Source organism: Myotis nattereri, assembly GCF_964212035.1.
Source record: "Myotis nattereri genome assembly, chromosome: 1".
In the NCBI taxonomy this organism is placed as follows: Eukaryota; Metazoa; Chordata; class Mammalia; order Chiroptera; family Vespertilionidae; genus Myotis; species Myotis nattereri.
The window spans coordinates 96,129,225-96,152,527 of NC_138075.1; the positions used below are offsets into that span (position 1 = coordinate 96,129,225).

General features: G+C 44.3%; 1 protein-coding gene across 1 annotated transcript in view; it reads left to right on the forward strand.

Annotated features, from left to right (window-relative positions):
- The window catches only part of MPP7 (MAGUK p55 scaffold protein 7), a 302,612-nt gene that overhangs the window by 82,885 nt on the left and 196,424 nt on the right, over positions 1 to 23,303 (forward strand). The window contains exon 3 of the mRNA XM_081087501.1: positions 18,724 to 18,842. Within this exon, the coding sequence (XP_080943627.1) occupies positions 18,724 to 18,842 (119 nt within the window). The remainder of the gene's footprint in view (positions 1 to 18,723; positions 18,843 to 23,303) is intronic.

Here is a 23,303-nt window from a genome sequence, read left to right on the forward strand (position 1 = left end):
GGAAGATTGCATGGATATAGTTACACTTTTCAGGGTATAGCAAGTAGCAGTTCACTGTGGCTGGAACAGAATTTGAGGGGAAGTTGTGAGTTATACTGTTGGGAAAAGGTTTATGTCAGATTCATTACCCAGAAGTGAAAATTTTAAAATTGTAAAAGTGATGTCTACAGGCATACCTCAAAGGTATTACCATTGCAGTAAAGTATCACAATAAAGTGAATCCTAAACTTTTTGCTGGTGGAGGGTCTTGCCTTTAATTTGTAAAAACTGCAACATCTGTGAAGTGCAATAAAGCAAAGCACAAAAAAACAAGGTGTGCCTGTATTTTGTAAAAACTCAAGCAGTGTAGAACTACACACAGCACAAATGAAGTAATTGTTTTCTATTCCTTTTAGTTTCTTCGTAGACTCACCACTGGTAACAGTTGGGTGTAGGCCCTGCAGGCTACCTAGAAGTAAATGAATGAGTTATGAGTGAATTACTGGGTCAAAGGGAATGCAAGCTTTAACTTTTCATATTGCTATTAGTGTATATCAACTTAGAGCTTCTCTACTTTTCCCATTTTCCCATTCTCCCAGATGACTGCTTCCAGTCTTTTCTTTCAAATGCAAATACTTTGTCCTATGCTCACTCTCAGCAGACAACCATGTTTCCTAATGTACTGAAAGTATTGCAGCGATCATCAGCGACTTGCCACATATTCCCTGCACCTACATTCTGCCCCTCTGGAACCGTATGTGTACTATCCACACTTCTGTCTAAAGCCACCCGCCACTTATGCACTAGACCCCATTCCAGCAAATCCCTGCCTGTCTGCATTGTCAGAATTCCTCTGTAGTGGATTAATGCCATTAGCGCCAAAATGTGTTATTTTTTTCATCTTGAAATTTTTTTTTTAACCCCGTTCCCTTACAAACATCAATTCTCTTTTGTAATAAATTGTAAGGGTTGCTTACTACTAGTATATTTGTAAGAGTTGTCTATAGCTGCTGTTTCCAACATGTCTCTTTATACTCTTGGTGCTCTTCATCCAGTCTTTTTCACTCATCACCAAAATTAGTAACCTCCACATTGCTCAATCCAAGTGGGCGATTCTCAGCCCTTGGTCTGCCTGCCCTGTCAGTAGCTTGATCATTTGTAATTTCTTGCCCTGCTTGATTTTTTATTTTATTTTTTATTTTTATTGATCTCAGAGAGGAAGAGAGATATATAAACATCAATGATGAGAGAATCATTGATGGGCTGCCTCCTGCACACCCCCTACTGGGGATCAATCCCGCAACCTGGGCATGTGCGCTTGACTGGGCGTGAACCTGGTACCCTTCAGTCGGCAGTCTGATGCTCTGTCCATTGACCCAAACCAGCTAGGGCTTGCCCTGCTCAGTTTTTAGGGCTTCACACTCCCAGTGCCTTCTCCTCTCTGAATGATGATCAGCTCTTTTTATCCTCCAATCTCCTAATTCTGGAGACTTTAGGACTCAGTCCTTGGCTGCTCCTTCTTCTGTGTCTACACTCATGCTCTTGAGGAACTCATGCAAGCTCATGGCTTTAAATACCATCCATATGCCAGTGACTCCTAAAGATACATCTTCAGCCCAGGCTGCTTTGTTGAGCTCCTGACTCCTTTTTACAGCTGCCCACCACATCTCCACCTGGATATCCGGTAGTTATCTTGAACTTAATATGTTTATAACTGAACTTCCCTGTCACACTGATGGTAACTTCAAATAGTCTTGGAGTTATTTTTTATTCTTTTCTTTTTTCATTTCCCTCATTCAGATAGACATTTATAATTATCTCCTTCCTCACAATTTCTCCAGAATTTGACTACTTCCCATAACTCCCCCTGGCTGCTCCCTGGGTGCAGGCCTCCATTCTCTGTTCCTGGATTCACCCTCTAAAGTGTTCTCCATCTCTGCTCTTGGTCCTCTGCTCTCTCTCCTCAGTTCATGAGCAAGAATGATGCTTTAAAAATGTAAGTTGGATCATATTACTCCTTCACTCAAAACCCTGCAATGGCTTTTCCCCTCTAAAGTGGAAGTTAAATTATTTGCAAAATTTGTCCTACAAGGTTCTACGTGATCTGGTGCCCCCATTTCCTCATATCATCTCTACAACTCTCCTTTTCCCACCCTCTGCTCCAGTCGTAGTGGGCTCCTCAGTCCACTGTGGAAGTTATGAAAAAAAAAGTTCTTCCTCAGATACTTCAGGCACACCCTGTTGTAGAGGTTTGGGGATTTTTTTTTATTGTGTGACTCCTCTGCATAGAATGTTTACCCCTCAGATACCCGCTTGTCACCTTCTAACTGGATAATTTACTTATAATGCTTCCTGTGTTCTCCCCCTACAGTGCTAGCTCCCTGAGGGTATGATCTTTGCTTTTTTGGGTTCCCTGATCTCAAGCACCATGAATGGCATCTGGCACATAGAACATATGGTGTTTAATAAATGCTGGTGGAAGGAATGAGTGTTTATCCCATCAAATGACTGGGCTTGTTTTCCCATACCCTTAGTAAGACTGGGTATTTGACACCTTAATTATTTTGTAAATTGATATGCTCCACTTGACTTTTTAAAAAGTATTTGATAGATTTAACATTGCTTTACTATTTTTGGGAGGGAGGGACATTTATTCTCATACCATTTGCCCATCACCAGTGCCATTGCCCATTTTTCTGTTGGTTTAGTAATCTTTTACTGTTGTTAGTATCAATCAGTTGCTTATTGCAAATAATTTTTAGCAGTTTCTCTGAAAACTTCTTTGAATTCATATGCATGAAAATTTGATTTGTTATAAAGTCTATCAATTATTGTCTTTTACAATTTCCAAGTTCTTCATATGCTAAGAAAAGTGTTTAACTGCAACAAGATGAAAATGTTCCATATATAATCTTCTTCTAGTTTATATTCGAAATATTTGATCCCTCTTTAATTTGGATGTCAGGTTAGGCATTCAACTTTTTTCTTTAAAGTTACTCTTAAGTAGAAGATTTTGAGTAGAGTATTTAAATGATGGGATTATTACAGGAGGCATAGGCTAGAATTTGAGATTAAGTCCTGAATGTGCTACATACTGGCCAAATGTATCTCCAACTGTAAATTGGAGATCGTAACAGCACCTACTTATGAAGAATATCAAATGAGGTAACCTGTGAAGCACTTATTATAGCTCTGTAAGTACATACAATAAGTTCTCACTTAATGCTGTTGATAGTTTCTGTGATCAAAACTAGTTTCACCATAGGTTAACTGATATAAACAAGAGTTAAGTTCCTACAGTATCTCCATCTTATAATTAAATGACTTTGAATGAAATGACATTATTCACGGACCTGCTGTATTAGGTATGATTAACACCACTAGGAATTGTTTCTGGTCATAATTATTGCTAAGTGTTATTTCAGGAAGCTTTATCAGTTGGTGGTAGGGAGGATAGGTTAAGGAGGAGGGAGGCATAGGATAGAAATAGACATTTTTAATAACTAGTTTTATTAGACAAGGTGAAACTTGATGAGGGTCTGACTATGACAATGGGAACTTTTATCCACAGTTAAAACTACTGTCATATATTCCAGTGATTTGAGCAGGGTAATGACATTTTAATACCAGACAATGACACGTTATAATTCTAATTAATGTATTATAACTTTGGGATGAATTGTTTACTCAATGTTGTCACATTTCCTCATGGGTGGGGTCAGTGATGTGTGCCTTTTCCAATCCTTGATCAAATCACCTGCCTGTTACTAAAGATAACCCTATATAATAAGAGAGAAACATGCAAATTAACCGTCCCTCCACCACACTCAAGCCACGCCCACCAGCCACACCCACCAGCCAATCCAAGTGACTATGCAAATTATCCGACAAAGACAGTGGTTAATCAGGTGTCAAGCGCCCCAGGAGGAGATGGTGGCCGAGGCTGCGGGCTCCGGGACTTTCACTGGCGCCGGGAGGCAAGGCCGTAGCCACGCCTGCAGACTCCCAGAACTTTCACTGGTCGGGGAGGTGCAGCCGCCCTTGCCTAGCCATGCCCGTGCACTCCCAGGACCTTCCCCGGCCCGGGGAGGCGAGGCCATAGCCACGCCCGTGGGCTCCCAGGACTTTCGCAGGTCGGGGAGGCATGGCCACCAGCGCCTAGCCACACTTGCAGACTCCTGGGACTTTGCCCTCAGTGAGCGGGAGGTTTGGAGGACTTGGCAGAGCAGGAGACAGCTGGACATAGAGCAGAGCAAGAGAGAGAGGGCAGCTTGGAGGGCGTGGCTCCCTCTGTCACCCAAGCCTCCTCATCACAGCTGTGGAAATTGACAGCAGGGAGGAGGAAGTCCCACCCCCACAGAATCAGCCATTGGTCAGACAGCTCTCAGCGGTCTGATAGACAGGACTCTCATTCACCTGCATCTCAGACCATGACAGTAAAGAGGTGGGACTATGTCTAAAGAATAACTGTTGATACAACTTGGCTCTGCAGCTGAAAGATGCCGGCGTTATCGATAGAAAATGTCTGCAGAGCAGCATGCATCTTATCTTGAAAGAAGGCGGTGCCTGCGACAAAATGTATCTGAACACCAGCTACTGGAAAAACGCTGCTCTGATGCCAGAAAACACCGGCATTATCGACAGAAAATGTCTAAAGACCAGCATGCCTTTGAAGTTGAAAGAAGGAGGTGGCGACGACAGAATATGTCGAGAGAACAATCATCAGCAAGTACTACCAATACTGGTAGGAACTGCCTTCTCAGCGAAAATGGAGTACATGAGGATGCAATCCTCGAACATAGTTGTGGTGGAATGACTGTTCGATGTGAATTTTGCCTATCACTGAATTTCTCAGATGAAAAACCATCCGATGGGAAATTTACTCGATGTTGTAGCAAAGGGAAAGTCTGTCCAAATGATATACATTTTCCAGATTACCTGGCATATTTAAAAAGATTAATGACAAATGAAGATTCTGACTAAAAATTTCATGGAAAATATTCCTTCCATATATAGTTCTTTTGCTTTTGCTTCCATGGGTGCAAATATTATATTGCCATCATGATATGGGCCATACTGTTTTAGAATAAATGGACAAGTTTATCACCATACTGGAACTTTACATCCTTCGGATGGTGTTTCTCAGAAGTTTGCTCAACTCTATATTTTGGATACAGCCGAAGCTACAAGTAAAAGATTAGCAATACCAGAAAACCAGGGCTGCTCAGAAAGACTCATGATCAACATCAACAACCTCATGCATGAAATAAGTGAATTCACAAAATCGTACAAGATGCTACATGAGGTAGAAAAAGAAGCCCAATCTGAAGCAACAGCAAAAGGTATTGCTCCCACAGAGGTAACAATGGCAATTAAATATGATCATAACAGTGACCCGGGTAGATATAATTCTCCCCGTGTAACCGAGGTTGCTGTCATATTCAGAAAAGAAGATGGAGAAACTCCTTTTGAAAGGGACTTGCTCATTCATTGTAAACCAGATCCCAATAATCCAAATGCCACTAAAATGAAACAAATCAGTATCCTGTTTTCTACATTAGATGCGATGACATATCCTATTCTTTTCCACATGGTGAACAAGGCTGGGGAACAGATATTGCATTAAGACTCAGAGACGACAGTGTAATCGGCAGTAATACTAGACAAAATGTAAGGACACGAGTCACACAAATGCAGTATTATGGATTTCATCTCTCTGTGTGGGACATGTTCAATCCTATATTAAATGCAGGAAAATTAACTCAACAGTTTATTGTGGACTCGTATTAAAAAATGGAGGCCAATCGGATAAATTTCATCACAGCAAACCAATCTAAGTTGAGAGTTGAAAAATATAGTGGTTTGATGGATTATCTCAAATCTAGATCTGAAAAGGACAGTGTGCCGATTGGTAAGATGATAATACTTCCATCATCTTTTGAGGGTAGTCCCAGAAATATGCAGCAGCGATATCAGGATGCTATGGCAATTGTAACGAGGTATGGCAAGCCCAGTTTATTCATAACCATGACGTGCAACCCCAAATGGGCAGATATTGCAAACAATTTACAATGCTGACAAAAAGTTGAAAACAGACCTGACTTGGTAGCTAGAGTTTTTAATATGAAGCTGAATGCTCTTTTAAATGATATCTGTAAATTCCATTTATTTGGCAAAGTAATAGCTAAAATTCATGTCATTGAATTTCAGAAACACGGACTGCCTCACGCTCACATATTATTGATATTAGATAGTGAGTCCAAATTACGTTCCTCTAATTCCCTTTCAATGTGCATGAATTTTGTGCACCGGTGTCGAGTAAGACTCCCTCCACGTTCTGCCTGGAGTAGGGTTCGATATCTGAAAGAGGAGCCGCACAACAAATGAGAGAAAAAGACACGAGATAATTTTGCCATATTGGGGGACCAGGCGGGCAAGTCCCAAAGGACTTCCACCCATGCTCAGGCTGCTCCAATCTTTTATTGATCTAGAGTAGCCCTTAGGGTAAGGAGGTTTCAATGACACACAGATCAGCAGACAATTTCCAGGAATAGACAAAGTATCTGATTAGCTCATCAATAGATTTCCAGGAGTAGGCAGAGTATCTGATTAACACTAATCAACAAGGATCTGCACAAGTATCTAAGGAATTAAGGGAACTAAGGTGGGGATGCTGCAACTATTATTACCTAAACTAACTGGGTGGTGCGCAGTTCTGACCTTTGCTAGGACTTCAAAGGTTACTAGCTTTTGGGGGGTCTCGGTCTAAACTCAGCTCGTGAAGACAATGAATGGACTCCGGCACACCAGGCTACTAGTAAGATTATAATATAAATCCTTATGACTAGGTCTACAGTTCTACATATATATATGTATACTAGAGGCCCGGTGCATGAATTTGTTCATGGGTGAGGTCTCTCAGCCTGGCTGGCAATGGGGCAATCGGGACCATCTTACCCAGTCCTGATTGGAGCTGGCCGGCCGGCTGCAGGAGGTTGGCTGTGGGAGTGCACTGACCACCAGGGCTCAGGTCCTACATTGAGTGTCTGCCCTTGGGTTGTCAGTGTGCGTCATAGTGACCGGTCATTCAGTCATCCAGTCGTAACTGTTGCTTAGGCATATATATAGATATATATACTAGAGGCCCGGGGCACAAAAATTTGTGCACTCGGGGGCGGGGAGAGGGGGTCTCTCAGCCCAGCCTGTGCCCTCTCGCAGTCTGGGACCCCTTGGGAGATAACGACCTGCTGGCTTAGGCCTGCTCCCGGGTGGCAGACGGCAGGCCCAATCCCTAGGTGCAGCCCCTGGTCGGGCTCAGAGCAGGGCCGATTGGGGAGTTGGGGTGCCTTCCCCTGTCATGCACAGAGGAGGGCAAATTGGGAGGTTGCGATGCCACCCTCAGTCACGCTCAGGGTAGGGCTGATTGGGGGGTTGGGGCACCACCCCCTGTCACACTCAAGGCAGGGTCGATGGGGAGGTTGCAGCGCAACCCCCTGTCACACACAGAGCAGGGCCCATCAGGGGGGTTGGGCCTCCATACCCTGTCACGCACAGAGCAGGGTCAATCAGGAGGTTGAGGAGCTCCCCCCGTCACTCACAGAATAGGGCCGATAGGGGAGTTGGGGCACCGCTCCCTGTAACACTCAGGGCAGGGCAGATCAGGGGGTTGGGGCCCCGCCCTCTATCACCCGCAGAGCAGGGCCTATCAGGGGGTTGGGGCGCTGCCACTGTCACAATCAGGGCAGGGCCAATGGGGAGGTTATGGCTCTACCCCGTCACACACAGAGCAGGGCCCGTGGCGGGTAGGGGGTGGGGGTTGGGGTGCCGCCCTCTATCACCCACAGAGCAGGGCCGATCAGGTGGTTGGGGCGCCGCCACTCTCACACTCAGGGCAGGACTGATGGGGAGGTTATGGCTCTACCCCATCACACACACAGCAGGGCCCGTGGGGGGGGGGCAGTTGGGGCACTGCCCCCTGTCACACACAGAGCAGGACCCATGGGGGGGTTTGGGGCACCGCACCCTGTCAAACACAGAGCCTCAGGGCGATCAGGGGGTTGGGAAGCTCCCCCCTATCAGGCACAGAGCAGGGCTGATCAGGGGGTTGGGGCGCCTTCCCCTGTCACGAACAGAGCAGGGCAGATAGGGAGGTTGAGCACTGCCCCCTGTCACGCTGATCCCAGTGCCAGGAGGCCTCTCGGCTCTGCTGATCCCGGTGCTGGGAGGCATATTACCCTTTTACTATATAGGATAGAGGCCTGGTGCATGGGTGGGGCTGGCTGGTTTGCCCTGAAGGGTGTCCTGGATCAGGATGGGGGTCCCCACTGGGGTGCCTGGCCAGCCTGGGTGAGGCAATGATGGCTGTTTGCAGCTGGTCACACACCCTTCAGGGTGGGAGTCCCCACTGGGATGCCTGGCCAGTCTGGGTGAGGGGTTGAGGGCTGAAGCTCCCAACTGCTCCTTTTTTTTCTTTTTTTTTTTATTCTGGGTCAGCTTTAGCTCTGGCTCCAGCTCTGAGGCCTCTGCTGCTGAAAGAAGGTATCTGGTTTGTTTAGGTTCTATAGTCGAAACAATAACTCCAGCTCTGAGATCCCGGCTCGCTGAAAGCAGGTTTCTCGGGTTTTGTTTAGCTCAGAGGTGGGCAAACTTTTTGACTGGAGGGCCACAATGGGTTCTTAAACCGGACCAGAGGGCCGGAACAAAAGCATGGATGGAGTGTTTGTGTGAACTAATATTAATTCAAAGTAAACATCATTACATAAAAGGGTACGGTCTTTTTTTTTTTTTTTAGTTTTATTCATTTCAAACGGGCCGGATCCGGCCCGCGGGCCGTAGTTTGCCCACGGCTGGTTTAGCTTCTATATTTGTTACAATGTTTCTTAAACTGCAAGCTCAGAGGCCGGCAAGGCAGGCGGGGAATGTTGCAGTCCTCCATCACTGAAGCAAGCAAGCCTCATGTTAGTTTCAAGCTGCCTGGCTGCCGGCGGCCATCTTGGCTGGCAGTTAATTTGCATGTCTTGCTGATTAGCCAATGGGAAGGGTAGTGGTCATACGCCAATTACCATGTTTCTCTTTTATTAGATAGGAGATATATATACCAGTATAAAGTAAAAAAATTGCAAGACAACTTAAAGTTGCTACAGCATTTAAATCTGCATGGAAAATACTGATACCCCTCTGTCACTTGTGTTGCCAGAGGCTCAGAAAGAACATATTTGGATCATAAGTTCTTGGGAGAAAAATCACTTTTTTTTCTTCAAGGAAAATGACAGATATGTTTCCTTCAGTGTAGCAAGGCTACAGAGAATCCAGCTGTAGCACATTTAACTTCAATCAAATGAATAAGTCAGTGAAGTTATATAAAGATCCTGGTTGACATATGTGATGGCCTAATGAACTGTATTGTAGAGTGAGCATATTTTGTACTGAAAGTATTCTCATTAGTATATTTTTCATGATTTCCAACATTCAACATTTGCCATTTAACATTCTTCTGGAAAGGGGAGTATAGATTACAATATTTAGTTCCTAAACAGTTTTAAAATCTTAAAACATCTCTCTAAGTGATTGAGTGTTAACTTATGAACCAGGAGGTCATGGTTCAATTCCCAGTCAGGGCACATGCCTGAGTTGCAGGCATGATCCTCAGTAGGGGTCATGCAGGAGGCAGATGATCAATGATTCCCTTTCATCATTGATGTTTCTCTCTCTCTCCCTCTCCCATCCTCTGAAATCAATAAAAAATATACATTTATTATTATTTCTTAAAAATTTTAAATCTTTATTGTTGAGAATATTACAGATGTTGCTCCTCTTTCCCCGTCTCCATTGCTACTTCCACCCAGTTTCTAATTTGCCCCAGGCCTTCCTCACCCTATTATCTATGTCTATAGGTAATGAATATTTGCATATAAGTAATGTGGTTAATCTCATCCCGCCTCTCCTTCCCCCTTCCCTCTGAGATTCATCAGTCTGTTCCATGTTTCCATGCCTCTGGTTCTATTTTATTCATCAGTTTATTTTGTTCATTAGATACCTTGTTTGTTTATTTTGATTTTTAGATTCAATTATTGATAGATATGTATTTATTTCCACTTTGTGTTCATATTTTTTTACCCTTTGCTGTCCCATTTAATTTTTGGAATTCAAACAGTTTCGTCCAAATTAATTGACAGGATTGAATGTTGAACCGGTTTGCGGTGTCGACCTCAGCCTTGACGTTGGACCTGCTCCTAGCACCTGGTCTATTGAGTCAGCCTCCACGTTGGACCGAAAAGGGTTAATCTTTTTTTGTCTTCCTCTTCTTAAAGAATACCCTTCAACATTTTATGTAATACTAGTTTGGTGTTGATGAATTCCTTTAGTTTTTTCTTGTCTGTGAAGTTCTTTATCTGACCTTCAATTCTAAATGATAGATTTGCTGGGTAGAGTAATCTTGGTTGTAGATCCTTGCTTTTCATCACTTTGAATATTTCTTGCCACCCCCTTCTGACCTGCAAAATTTCTGTTGAGAAATCAGCTGACAGCTGTATGGGCACTCCCTTATAGGTAACTACTGCTTTTCTCTTGCTGCTTTTAAGATTCTCTCTTTGTCTTTTGCTCTTGTCATTTTAATTATGATGTGTCTTGGTGTGGTCCTCTTTGGGTTCCTCTTGTTTGGGACTCTCTGTGCTTCCTGAACTTGTAAGTCTATTTCTTTCACCAGGTAGGGGAAGTTTTCTGTCATTATTTCTTCAATATCTTTCTCTCTTCTCCTCCTGGCACTCCCATAATGCAAATGTTGGTATGCTTGAAGTTGTCCCAGAGGCTCCTTACACTGTCTTTGTACTTTTGGATTATTTTTTTCTTTTTGCTCTTCTGATTGGGTGTTTTTTGCTTCCACATATTCTAAATCATGATTTCATTCTCAGAATCCTCTACTCTACTGTTGAATCCTATAAATTATTCTTTATTTCAGTTAGTGTATGCTTAATTTATGACTGGTCTTTTCTCATGTCTTTGAAATTCTCGTTAAGATCCTTGAAATTCTCACTAAGTCCTTGAAACTCTCATTATATTCTTTGAGCATCCTTAAAACCATTTTATTTGAACTCAGTATCTAGTAGTTTGTTTGCTTCCATTTCATATTGTTCTTTTTCTGGAGATTTCTTCTGTTCTTTTATTTGTGACGCATTTTTTTTTTCTGCATTTTGGCCGCTTCCCTGTATTTGTTTCTGTGTATTAGGTGGAGTTGCTATGTCTCCTGGAATTGGTAGAATGGCCTTGTGTAGTAGATATCCTGTAGGGCCCAAGTGGCTCAGCCTCCCCAGTCACCAGAGCTGGGCACTCTAGGTGCACCCCTGTGTGGGTTGTGTGCACAGTCTTGTTGTAGTTGAGCCTTGATTGCTGTTGGAATCACTGAGAAGAATTGACCTCCAGGCCAATTGGCGGTGAAGACTAGCTGCAACTCTAGGGGAAGAGTTGCTGTGCTAGAGACACTCCTATGCAGTAAGTCTTGCTTCAGTTGGGCTTTGGTGCTCACTGAGTCTGCTCCTTGAGTGTGTCACTTGTGGATATGTAGAGTTGTACTCTGGTATGGTCTGAAGCAGTATACCCTGGGTGCACTGACTCTGGGTCCTCCAGGGAGGTGCAAAGTCAGCCATTGCCTGGGGCTACCCATCAGGAACTACAGAGAGATCTGCAGATGGCTGCTATTTGTGTTGGGCTTGGAAGTGCCCAGGCAAGTCCAAGCTGTGAAGCAAGGTAGGCAGGTGCTAGTGCTGGGTGTTGATAGGTATGAGGCAGGCTGCTGCTTGTTTAAGAGATTTTAGGAAAGTCTGAAGCCCCTGCAAACAGCTTGGGTGGGGCTTAAAATTGGATGGGCTGAGGTCTCAGGGAATCATCAGGGTGGAGTGAACAGTGTGAGCCAGGCTGATGGAAACTCAGATATGATTGTCAGTCAGCTCTGCCATCAGGGAGTTCTCAGCATAGGAACAGTGACCCCTACACGCACCTCTGTCTTGGAGAAAGCCACCCCCAAATTCTTGCTCTAATGCCAGACAATCTAGTTCCTCCCCGTATGTCCTTGGATTCCCTCAAGTCACTACCCCAGCGCTGGAGCTCAGTGGGAGTGAGCCCATGTAAGTTTGTATGCCGGGCCTTAAAGAGGAACTGCCTAGGTTTCCAGCAGCCTCCATGTCACGCAGCCACAATCCCTGCTGATTTTTACAGACTGAAGTTTTGGGGACATCTCTTCCTGGCACTGGAAGCCTGGGCTGAGAGGTCTGGTGTTGGGCTGGGACCTCTTGCTCCTCATGGGAGGCCTCAGCAACTGAGATATCCCTCCTGATTAAGAACACATCACACATGGGTGTTGGGCCAGCCATTCCAGGCCTTCCTCCATCTTACCAGTCTCTGTGTGCGTTCTTCTTTCTTTCCTTAGTTGTAGGATTTCCATTCAACCACATTTAAGGTGGTTTTGAATGATGGTTGTTCTGTATTTTAGTCTTAATTTTGAGGTAGTTGTGGGATGTGGCGAGTATCAGCATCTATCTACGCTGCTGTCTTGGTTCTCCAAAATATATATAGTAGGTGGCAAGAACAGCACCAGGTGCCTGACCCATGGGGTCAGACTAAATCTGGGTTCAGCAATTGCAGTACTTGGGTTCTGTCTAGGAAAGAATTTAGAGTCCAGACCCAAACTGTAAGAGAACATTTATTGGATAAATTATAGAGGTAGAAAGAGTAATTCCTAGAAGAAATGGGCTTAGGAAACAAGTTACGGAGGAAGGGCCCTTGGAGCTTGGGAGTGAGGAAGCCAGTGGTAATGTGCCTGTGGCAGGATGGGAGATGGGGAAGCGAAAGGAAAAGGCACAAGGCACAGGTGTACTCTGGGGAGGGAGAGTGCACTTGGTCCTCCGTCCTAAGGAATTAAAGGGTGGAGATTTTAGGGGAGGTCCCAGGGTAAGATCTCATAGAATATTCAGCAGTTTCCCAGGTGTCCTTATTGGGTAGTGGTCTCCACTGATTGATTGGCCGTCACCAGGGCAGGCGGTTGTTATTCCATGCAGCTAGTCCTGATGTCAGCTGTGGCTAGTTTTGTTGCTTATATGGGCCTGGAGCTGAAATACAACTGAGGTTTAAATGTTATTTCTATAGAGCAGGGGTCCTCAGACTACGGCCCGCGGGCCACATGCAGCTGCCCAAAACATTTATCTGGCCCGCCGGGTGTTTTTGCTGCCACTGCGTACATAGGAATTTGTTCATAGTTTTTTTTTAAAAAACTATAGTCCAGCCCTCCAGCAGTCTGAGGGACAGTGAACTGGCCCCCTGTTTAAGAAGTTTGAGGACCCCTGCTATAGAGGAAAGGTCAGGAGTCCAAACCAGTGTTATGCTAGGGGAGGAAAAGTTACCCTGGGGGTGATGTCCCACTCTACAGCTGATTGTCCATTGTTAGGCACCTGGTGCTTTCCACCCTGGTGACTTTCTGTATCTGGCCCATTGTCCTTGCTCTGCTCACATCTGTCTAAATGCCTATAACATCTATATATTTTGTTAAAAAAATCTTTGCATTTCTCTGCAATTAGCTCCTATTACTATAATACTTTCCTTATCCCCTAAAACTTTAGCTCAGTATGTACTTTGTGTTGTTTTTCCACTGTTAGGGATTATTTTCTTTAATCTTGAAAACCACACATCTCTCTCCTCTTTTATAAGTACTACTAGAGGGGAGGAGAGTCCCTCAGCCCAGCCTGCCTGCTCTCACAGTCTGGGAGCCCTAAGGAGATGTCATCTGCAGCAGGCAACCTGGCTGATCAGGGGAAGGCACCACCCTCATCACCCTGCTGCTGCTGCCACTGCTGGCTGCCCCAGCCCCCAAGGTGTTTTCATCAACCCAGACTCTAGTTCCTTCACCACGAAAAAGTGACAACTTTATTTAGGCATTTTCAAGATGTGTCTTTCATAGGATATGACATTTCTTTCTTTCTTTTTTTTTTATCCTTACCTGAGGATATTTTTCTATTGATTTTTAGGGAGTGTGGAAGAGAGAGGGAAAGACAGAAACATCAATGTGAGAGGGACACCAAATTAGGGTGACATGTAAATTAGGATTGCATAAACCTAGTAAAAAACAGAAAACTCAGGTTTATGAGCTCTGCTTATGGAGAAATTATTGTTTTAAATTTATACATAATATGACTTATTTCCACAAAAAGTTAAGCACTATTTGGGTAAAGTTAACACTTTCCACATGTAAAAGACTAGGGTGGTTTTATTTCTGAGTATGCTATTGTGTCCAGCTGGAATGTATAGCTTAGCTGTTGTTTTGATTTTGAACCATTGCATTGAAATGGCATTTTCATTCTAGAGGAGACCTATTAAGGAAAGAAGAACATTATTTTCTATCACGTGCCTACTCTGTGCCAGCCACAGGGTTAAATGCCTTCATGGGCATTGTTTCATTGAATTCCTGTGATGACCATATTTGCCACAATTTCTTCTTTTCTTTAAACTTTATTTTGAGATAACTGTAGATTCACATGTTGTAAGATAAATTCTGTGTACCCTTGACTTGGCTTCTTCCAATGGTAATCCTATCTAATAAAAGAGAAACATAGTAATTGGCGTACGACCGCTACCCTTTCCATTGGCTAATCAGGGCTATATGCAAATTAACTGCCAGCCAAGATGGTGGCCGGCAGCCAGGCAGCTTGAAACTAACATGAGGCTTGCTTGCTTCAGTGATGGAGGACTCCAACGTTCCCCGCCTGCCTTGCTGGCCTCTGAGCTTTCAGTTTAAGAAACATTGTAACAAATATAGAAGCTAAACAAAACCCCAGAAACCTGCTTTCAGCGAGCCGGGATCTCAGAGCTGGAGTTATACATTGTTTCGATTATAGAACCTAAACAAACCAGATACCTGCTTTCAGCAGCGGAGGTCTAAGAGCTGGAGCCTAAGAGCTAGAGCTGGCCCAGAATAAAAAAAAAAGAAAAAAAAGGAGCAGTTGGGGAGCTTCCGTCACCCGCCAGCCTGAAAACAGCCCTCAGCCCCTCACCCAGACTGGCCAGGCACCCCAGTGGGGACCCCCACCCTGAAAGGTGTGTGACCAGCTGCAAACAGCCATCATCCCCTCATCCAGGCTCGCCAGGCACCCCAGTGGGGACCCCCACCCTGAAGGGTGTGTGACCAGCTGCAAACAGCCATCATCCCCTCATCCAGGCTGGCCAGGCACCCCAGTGGGGACCCCCACCCTGATCCAGGACACCCTTCAGGGCAAACCAGCCGGCCCCCACACGTGCACCAGGCCTCTATCCTATATAGTAAAAGGGTAATATGCCTCCCAGCACCAGGATCAGTGGAGCCGCGAGGCCTCCTGGCACCAGGATCAGTGTGATGGGGCAGCACCCAAACCCCCTGATTGCCCTGCGGCTCTGTGTGTGACAGGGGGTGGGTCCACAACCTCCCTATCCGCCCTGCTCTGTTTGTGGCAGGGGAAGGAGCCCCAACGCCCTGGTCAGCCCTGCTCTGTGCCTGATAGGGGAGAGCTCCCCAACCCCCTGATCGCCCTGCGGCTCTGTGTGTGACAGGGTATGGCGCCCCAACCCCCTGATTGGCCCTGCTCTGTGTGTGACAGGATGCGGCGCCCCAACCCTCCCCCCCCCCACGGGCCCTGCTCTGTGTGTGATGGGGTAGAGCCATAACCTCCCCATCGGCCCTGCCCTGAGTGTGACAGTGGTGGCGCCCCAAACCCATGATCGGCCCTGCTCTGTGGGTGATAGAGGGCGACGCCCCAACCGCCCCCACGGGCCCTGCTCTGTGTGTGATGGGGTAGAGCCACAACCTCCCCATCTTCCCTGCCCTGAGTGTGACAGGGTGCAGCACCACAACCCCCTGATCCGCCCTGCTCTGTGTGTGACAGGGGATGGTGCCCCAACCGCCCAATCAGCCCTACCCTGAGCGTGACTGAGGGTGGCATCGCAACCTCCCTATCCGCCCTGCTCTGTGCATGACAGGTGGCTGCACCCCAACTCCCCAATCGGTCCTGCTCTGAGCCCGACCAGGGGTTGCACCTAGGGATTGGGCCTACCCTCTGCCACCCGGGAGCAGGCCTAAGCCAGCAGGTCGTTATCTCCTGAGTGGTCCCAGACTGCGAGAGTGCACAGGCCGGGCTGAGGGACCCCCCTTCCCCCCCCCCCCCCCCGAGTGCACAAATTTTTGTGCACCGGGCCTCTAGTTTCTTATATAACTACTGGAGGCCCACTACATGAAATTCATACACAGGAGAGGGAGTCCCCTCAGCCCAGCCTGCACCCTTTCTAATCTAGGACCCCTCGGGGGGATGCCCGACTGCTGGTTTAGGCCTGATCCTGGCAGTCGGACATTCCTCTCATAATCCTGGACCACTGGCTTCTAATTGCTCACCTGCCTGCCTGCCTGGTTACCCCTAACTGCCCCCCCTTTTCCGGCCTTATTGTCCCTCACTGCCTGTGCATGCCAGCCTGATCGCCCCTAACTCCCCCCCCCCCCCGTGCTGGCCAGGTCGCCCCCAATTGCCCCCTCCCTGCCAGCCTGGTCACCCCTGACTGCCCTCTCCTTGCTGGCCTGGTCACCCCACACAGCCTGCTTGTTCAGTTGTGTGGTCCTCCCTTACTAACTCCCCTGCTGGCCTGGTCATAGGCAGCCATCTTGTGATGGCTTGAGGGTTAATTTGCACATTACCTCTTTATTGTATAGGATAGTAGAGATTCACAAGTGGGAAATTGTCATTGATACAATCCATTGACCTTTTTTAGATTTCACCAGTATTACATGTACTTTGTGTGTGTGTGTGTGTGTGTATTTTGTTCTGTGCAATTTTCCCATCAGTGTAGGCTACCTTTTTTAATTCAAATTATAAGGTAAACAAGACTTAGATAAGTTATTTGGAATGCCTAAACTGTAGGCCTGGGGTTTGAATTTAGGTCTATTTGATTCAAACTTTTGCATTTTCAGTAATAGTAATGATGAATATAATCAATTATAACAATATAATAAATTATAATCGATTATAACATCAGTAGTAATGATGAATAACAATATAATCAATTATAACATGACTGACCCTCACTGAGTTACATATGAAACAGATTGAATACTTACTATGTGTCAGAGACTGTTCTAATGTATTAACTCATTTAATCCCCCCAACAGCTATACCTCTGAAGTTATATCACAGTTGAATTAGTACCATTAGTTAAACTAATCATATTACCAAGGAGTAGGCAATTTTTTTTTACTATTCCTGAGATCAGTAATAAAATAGTGATATTCTACCTTCTTTTTACATAATACATATTTTGCACTTCTGACCATAATCACTGATTTTGGCAGTGGTGATTAAGTGTGTGTGTATGTGTGTGCGTGTGGGTGTGTGTGTACTTGAAGTGAGACCTGTTTACATTGAGTTGTTTAGAGATACCTTAAAAATATTTATTCCATTGCAAATAAGGGCTATTTTAGGCAGGATGCCAGGGTTTTAAGGTAATAAATATAAACCTCTAAGTATACTTAAGGACATAATCTTTTTCTAGAGATTTTAGTTCTTTTTGGCCAAATACAGCCCCAGGAATGTTTGAATTTAATCAAATCATTCAAATTACATATCTATCTTTCAAAGTGGACACTACTACATTTGGTTGTGCATTAGTACTGATTATCAGAATACTTAGTGCTTTAGGAAGGTAATAGATAAAACGATCAATTGTCCATAATTTACTCTACAATCTTTGCTGTTAAATATTGGGTAAAGTTGTCCCTGTGATGAACAGCAGCACTTATTCAGACCAGAAATAACAACATTCCCGTGTGTTGTAGATCCCAGGAGGTCTTGGTGTTTTTGTGGACAGCAGACAGAAATAAAAGGAATTTTGTCCTTTTTACCTCATGTAATCCCACTGGGAAATGAAACATGTGCTGTGAGTTGATATTGACTTCTGCCAGGTCACCTCCCTGAAGAGCCTTGGGCAAGCACCATTGCAATATTTCTTGGACAGGAGTCTGACAGCCCCCGAATGAGATGGATGGGCTATGCAGTGTGCTACTGTGGAACACTGTGCTACTGTGCTCCAAGGAAGCTTCCATTGGGGAGCGCCTGTAACCGCATCTTTCAGAGCTATCAGAGCCCCCAAATTAGAGTCAAACGTAAACTTAAGTTCTACATAGTTGTGTGTGTTTTTTTGAAAAGTGGGTGACTGCAGTAATGTAGCACAAAGTATGGTTTATTCTGCCTTTTTACACCTTATTTTGGACATTAGATAATGCAAAGTTTTTGAAGCTATATAAGGAACGATTTGGAAACCACAAAACCTTTTTAGTGGACCTCTGTATCAATTTCTGTTCTTCTAAGGAAGTTTTTCCTATTCGTGACTCACTTCACTCTTTGGCTAACATTGAGGGAATGTAATAACAATTAAGGAAAGGAATGTATGCCTTTTCTTCTTTCGTTGAAAGCTTGTACACATTTTCTTTCAGGTTATGTAGTAAACTTGCAGGACTGTAGAATGTTGACAACTGTGAAAGTTAAAAACTAGCCTATTAATACATACTTGTTTGAAATTGAAAAATAAAAAAGCTTCCTTTGCTTCTTTGGAGAAGTGTTTTGCTGGATGGTCCAGAATATAAATCCAGCAAAAAAGACATGTTCCAGCCGTCACTTACACACACCTTAAGTGAAATTAATGAGATCACTCTAAGATTACGCTTTGTGTTTTATTTTCATTTTATAGGTCTGTATGAGCTGTTGGCTGCCCTGCCAGCCCAGCTGCAGCCACATGTGGATAGCCAGGAAGACCTAACCTTCCTCTGGGATATGTTTGGTGAAAAAAGCCTGCATTCACTGGTAAAGGTAAACCATGCTGATGTCAGATTCTCTTTGTGGAAAAACATATGGAAAAATATTTTGAGCGCCATCTAGTAAACCAGAGATTAAATTGTTGCTTTCTGAAAACAAAACAGCCTTGTTCCATTTCATTGATGGGTGTGGAAGTTGTTAAAGATTCTACCAAAAATACATAGATGATTTCACTTAATGGTGGTGATTTTGCTGTGCATACTAATGCAGCAAATATGTGGTTGCCCTTGTTTAGAAAACGAATATGAAATAGTAGCAGGAAGGTTTAGACTCTTTATGGTCAGCATTCATGAGCTGGAATTTAACTTAAATAAATAAATGTTCATAGCAAAAATTAGAAGGAATATATTTTCTGAGGTTAAGGATGGCAGCAGTTCAGTAGCCACATTAATTTAAAATAATTTCCTTTAACAAAGTCAACTGAAATTCTAGCAAGCTATTTCTTTTCTTGGCGTGATGCCATTGAAGGGGTATTTTGTGTATAAATACACTGAAGCTAAATACGAATAAAAACAGTGTTTTGAGACAGTTTTAGTAAAGCATCATGTCATGAAAATGATCAGTCACCAGAATTCAGATCTTGCTACACAGCAATACTGGGAGTGATCAGAATTCTTAAAATAGTAAAATGAGAACAAGAAACTTACTGGAAAATATGGCACTCTTGCCTCTGGAAATATGAATCGAGTTTCTCTCATTTAACTCAAATTGAAAGAAATTTAGAGTCTGCGGGAGCTAGGAACTCATGATGCCTCAACAATATCCAGACCTGTACTTACTTACACTAAGTCTGTATGGTTGTCTGTTCTGATAAGATGCTTTTAATTGATGTAGAATATTTGAAAGCGAGCAACTTCTGAGTTGCAATTGCTTCAAAGGACAGGAAAATTATTACTTTTTTTTCCTGTTAAATTTGCTGAAATTTGTATGCCTCAAGCTGTGGTAGTTCTCAAGAAGTGAAAGTGTTGATATGTGGCATTTTTAGCATGACATGTAAAAACTAGAATGTCTTATTTGCTTATTTAGTTGTTATATAATTGCTAAGGTATTGTTATATTCTGAATAATTTTAGGTAGTTTAGTTGGTCTCTTGAGATGTATTAGATATAGTGTTGGAATTATAGTGGATGAAGTTTATGACTTACTGAGGCAACCATGGAAATATTCCTGTGTTGAATGTGTGGAAGTTGGGTAGGCATGGATTTGTTTCAATTCATTTTGACAGAGGGATAAAATATATTTCAAATGGCATCATCACCTCTTAATCATTAAATACACATGCCCCAAAAAATGGATGCATGTGTGCTTGTATAATTATAGCATGGATACTACCTCAGTTTCCTTACCCATGAAATGGAAATTATAATATTTGTTGACAAGGTTGTTTGGGAGTTTCAAATAAAACAGTGAAAATTTTGGTTCTTTGATTGTTATATGGGTTCAGCAAATGGAAGTAGGCATTATTAAGGAAAAATAAAAATTTAAGTATCTTAGCATGCGAAAGACCAAAATGAATGACAGAGATGCCACTCTTGCCCTTGGAAATATGAATCACAGTTCTCTCCTTTAACTCAAACTGAAAGAAATTTAGAGTCTTTATTTTAAATTTAATTTTGTTTTATTTCTTAAAGTATTACAAAGAGTATTACATATGTCTCCTTTTTCCACCTCCCCCCCCCCCGACATTCCTCCGGCCTCCCCTACCCCCGAGTGTCTTGTGCCCATTGTTTATGCTTATATGCATGCATACATGTCCTTCGGTTGATCTCTTACCCCCCCCCCCCCCACAACCCGCCCCAGGCTTCCCACTGTAATTTGACAGTCTGTTCAATGCTGCTCTGCCTCTGTATCTAATTTTGTTCATCAGTTTATAATGGTCTTTATTATCCATAAATGAGTGAGATCATGTGGTATTTTTCTCGGCTTCCCAGGGGCTGGCGCAGCCTTGCAGGGGCCGTCTCAGCCTCACAAGGTCCATCTCAACCTCACAGGGGCTGTCTCAGCCTCACAGGGGCCGTCACAGCCTCTCAGGGGCCGTGACAGCCTCACAGGGGCCTTCTCAGTCCCACAGGGGCCGTCTCAGCCTCACAGGGGCCGTCTCAGCCTCACAGGGGCCATCACAACCTCACAGGGGCTGTCACAGCCTCTCAGGGGCCGTTTCAACCTCACAGGGGCCGTCTCAGCCTCACAGGGGACGTCTCAGCCTCACAGGGGCTGTCGCAGCATCGCAGGGGCCGTCGCCGCCTCTCAAGGGGCGCCGCATCCCACTTTGGGAGTGAAGGTGTGAGTCAGAAGCTCCTCTCGCTGTCTCTCCTGCTGCTCCCTTGTGTATTGCCGATGCTGGAAGTTTCTGAGAGCAGTCTGCAGGTGCTGGACATCATACTTTAACTGGTCAACACGAAGTTTTGCATTCTGTCTTTAGTTGGGCGGCTCCTTGCTGTACAAAATCTCCAGGCGTTCTTGGTGGCTGAATATCTGGTATGCTTGCTTGGATTTCGTTTTCTACTAAGTGCACAGACTGCTTGTCTGCCGTCTCCCAGCATCCCATGTGAGACTGGATCTGGTGGACCCGCTTGTGCATTTGCTGGTACAGTGGTTCCATGTCACTGGCTCAGCTGGGTCCGGCTGTGGCTTCCTCCAAACCTGATTCTGCTTCTTGAGTGTCTCCCTTTTGTATGCAAGGTGTTGAAATCTACAGTTTGTTGGGTTAGGCTGCAAAAGCGCAGGTGGTTCCTTTTGTGCCACTGGCACAGCTTGGGCGGGGATGTAAATTGAATAGGGCAGGGTCTCCGGGAATTACCAGGGCAGAGCAAAGAGCAATGGTGTCTCCGCAACTCCTCACCTCTCCGCGACTCCGTGTCTCCACTTCCCTGAGTGCCGGCGAGCAGCTCCGCGAGAAAGCCACTCTTGCTCTCCGACCTGCTGCAAGGCCATCCGGTCCCTCCCCGTAGGGGTCTGGGACCTCAGAATCCCACCCCAAACAAGCTCAGTGGATTCGAGAGTTTGTAACCCCTTCCGATTGAAAAAAACCGCACATCCAGTTGCAGCCCACCTGGCACGTGACTCCGTACCTCTGTTCTTGGTGCCTCTGTACATCCTACTCAGTCTTAATGCTCTTCTTTATTTCCTTCCAGTTGTAGAGCTTCCACTGGGCCAGCTTTCCCATGGTTCTGAATGATAGCTGTTTGTCTTATAGTTGGTAGTTTCAATGTTGTTGTGGGAGGCAGCACACACAGGTCTGTACCTTATGCCACCATCTTGGTTCCTCAGAAATTTAGACTCTTAATTGAGTCTGTGGGAGCTAGGAACTCAAGTAAGAGATGGTTGTTATTTCTATTAAAAAATAAAAGCAATCTGTAAAACGATTCTTAGTTACATTAACTGTTGCGTTTTAAACGTAGGTTTTGTTTGTTTTTTTCTTTTAAAATGTTACCTTTATTGTTTAAAGTATTACAGATGTCCCATTTTTCCCCATTGACCTGCCTTCACTCTTCTGTCCCCTCCCCAGGGCTTCACCCCACTATCATCTGTGTCCATGGGTTATGCCTTTATGCATGTAAGCTCTTTGGTTGCCCTCTTCCCTCCCCTGCTCCCCCTTCCCTCTGAGAATCCTCAGTCTGTTGCATGCTTCCATGTCTATGGATCTGTTTTGTTTGTCAGTTTATTTTGTTCATTAGATTCCAATATGAGTGAGATTATGTGATACTTATCTTTCTCTGACTGACATTTCACTTAGCATAATACTCTCTAAGTCCCTCCATGATGTCCCAAAGGGTGAGAGATCCCTCTTTTTTACTGTTGCATAGTACTCCATTGAGTAAATGTACCACAGCTTTTTTATCCACTCATCTACTGATGGGCACTTGGGCTGTTTCCAGATCTTAGCTATTGTAAATAGTGCTGCTATGATTAAGCACAGGCTTTTAAAGTGTATGTCAAGAAGTTGTTAGGAAGTATACTGGAGAGTATGGATATCTGGTTTTATAAAAACAGGGAGGCAAATAAATTGATGTGGCCAGTGTTTAAATAGCATGATAACGTGTATTATTTCAAGTGTTTTTCAGTAATTGTTTAAAATGTATTTTTAAAATTAGTTTTCTTGCCGAAGCAATTTCTTCACTGATACAGCTCCTAGGGCACTTGAAACTAAAGAGAAAATGAACAAATGGGACTACATCAAAATAAAAAGCTTCTGCACAGCAAAAGAAACCATCAACAAAACAACGAGAAAACCCACTGTGTGGGAAAACATATTTGCCAATGTCATATCTGATAAGGGCCTAATCTCCAAAATCTATAGGGAACTCATACAACTTAACAAAAGGAAGATAAACAATCCAATCAAAAAATGGTCAAAGGACCTAAATAGACACCTTTCAAAAGAGGACATTCAGAAAGCCAAGAGACATATGAAAACATGCTCAAAGTCACTAATCATCCGAGAGATGCAAATCAA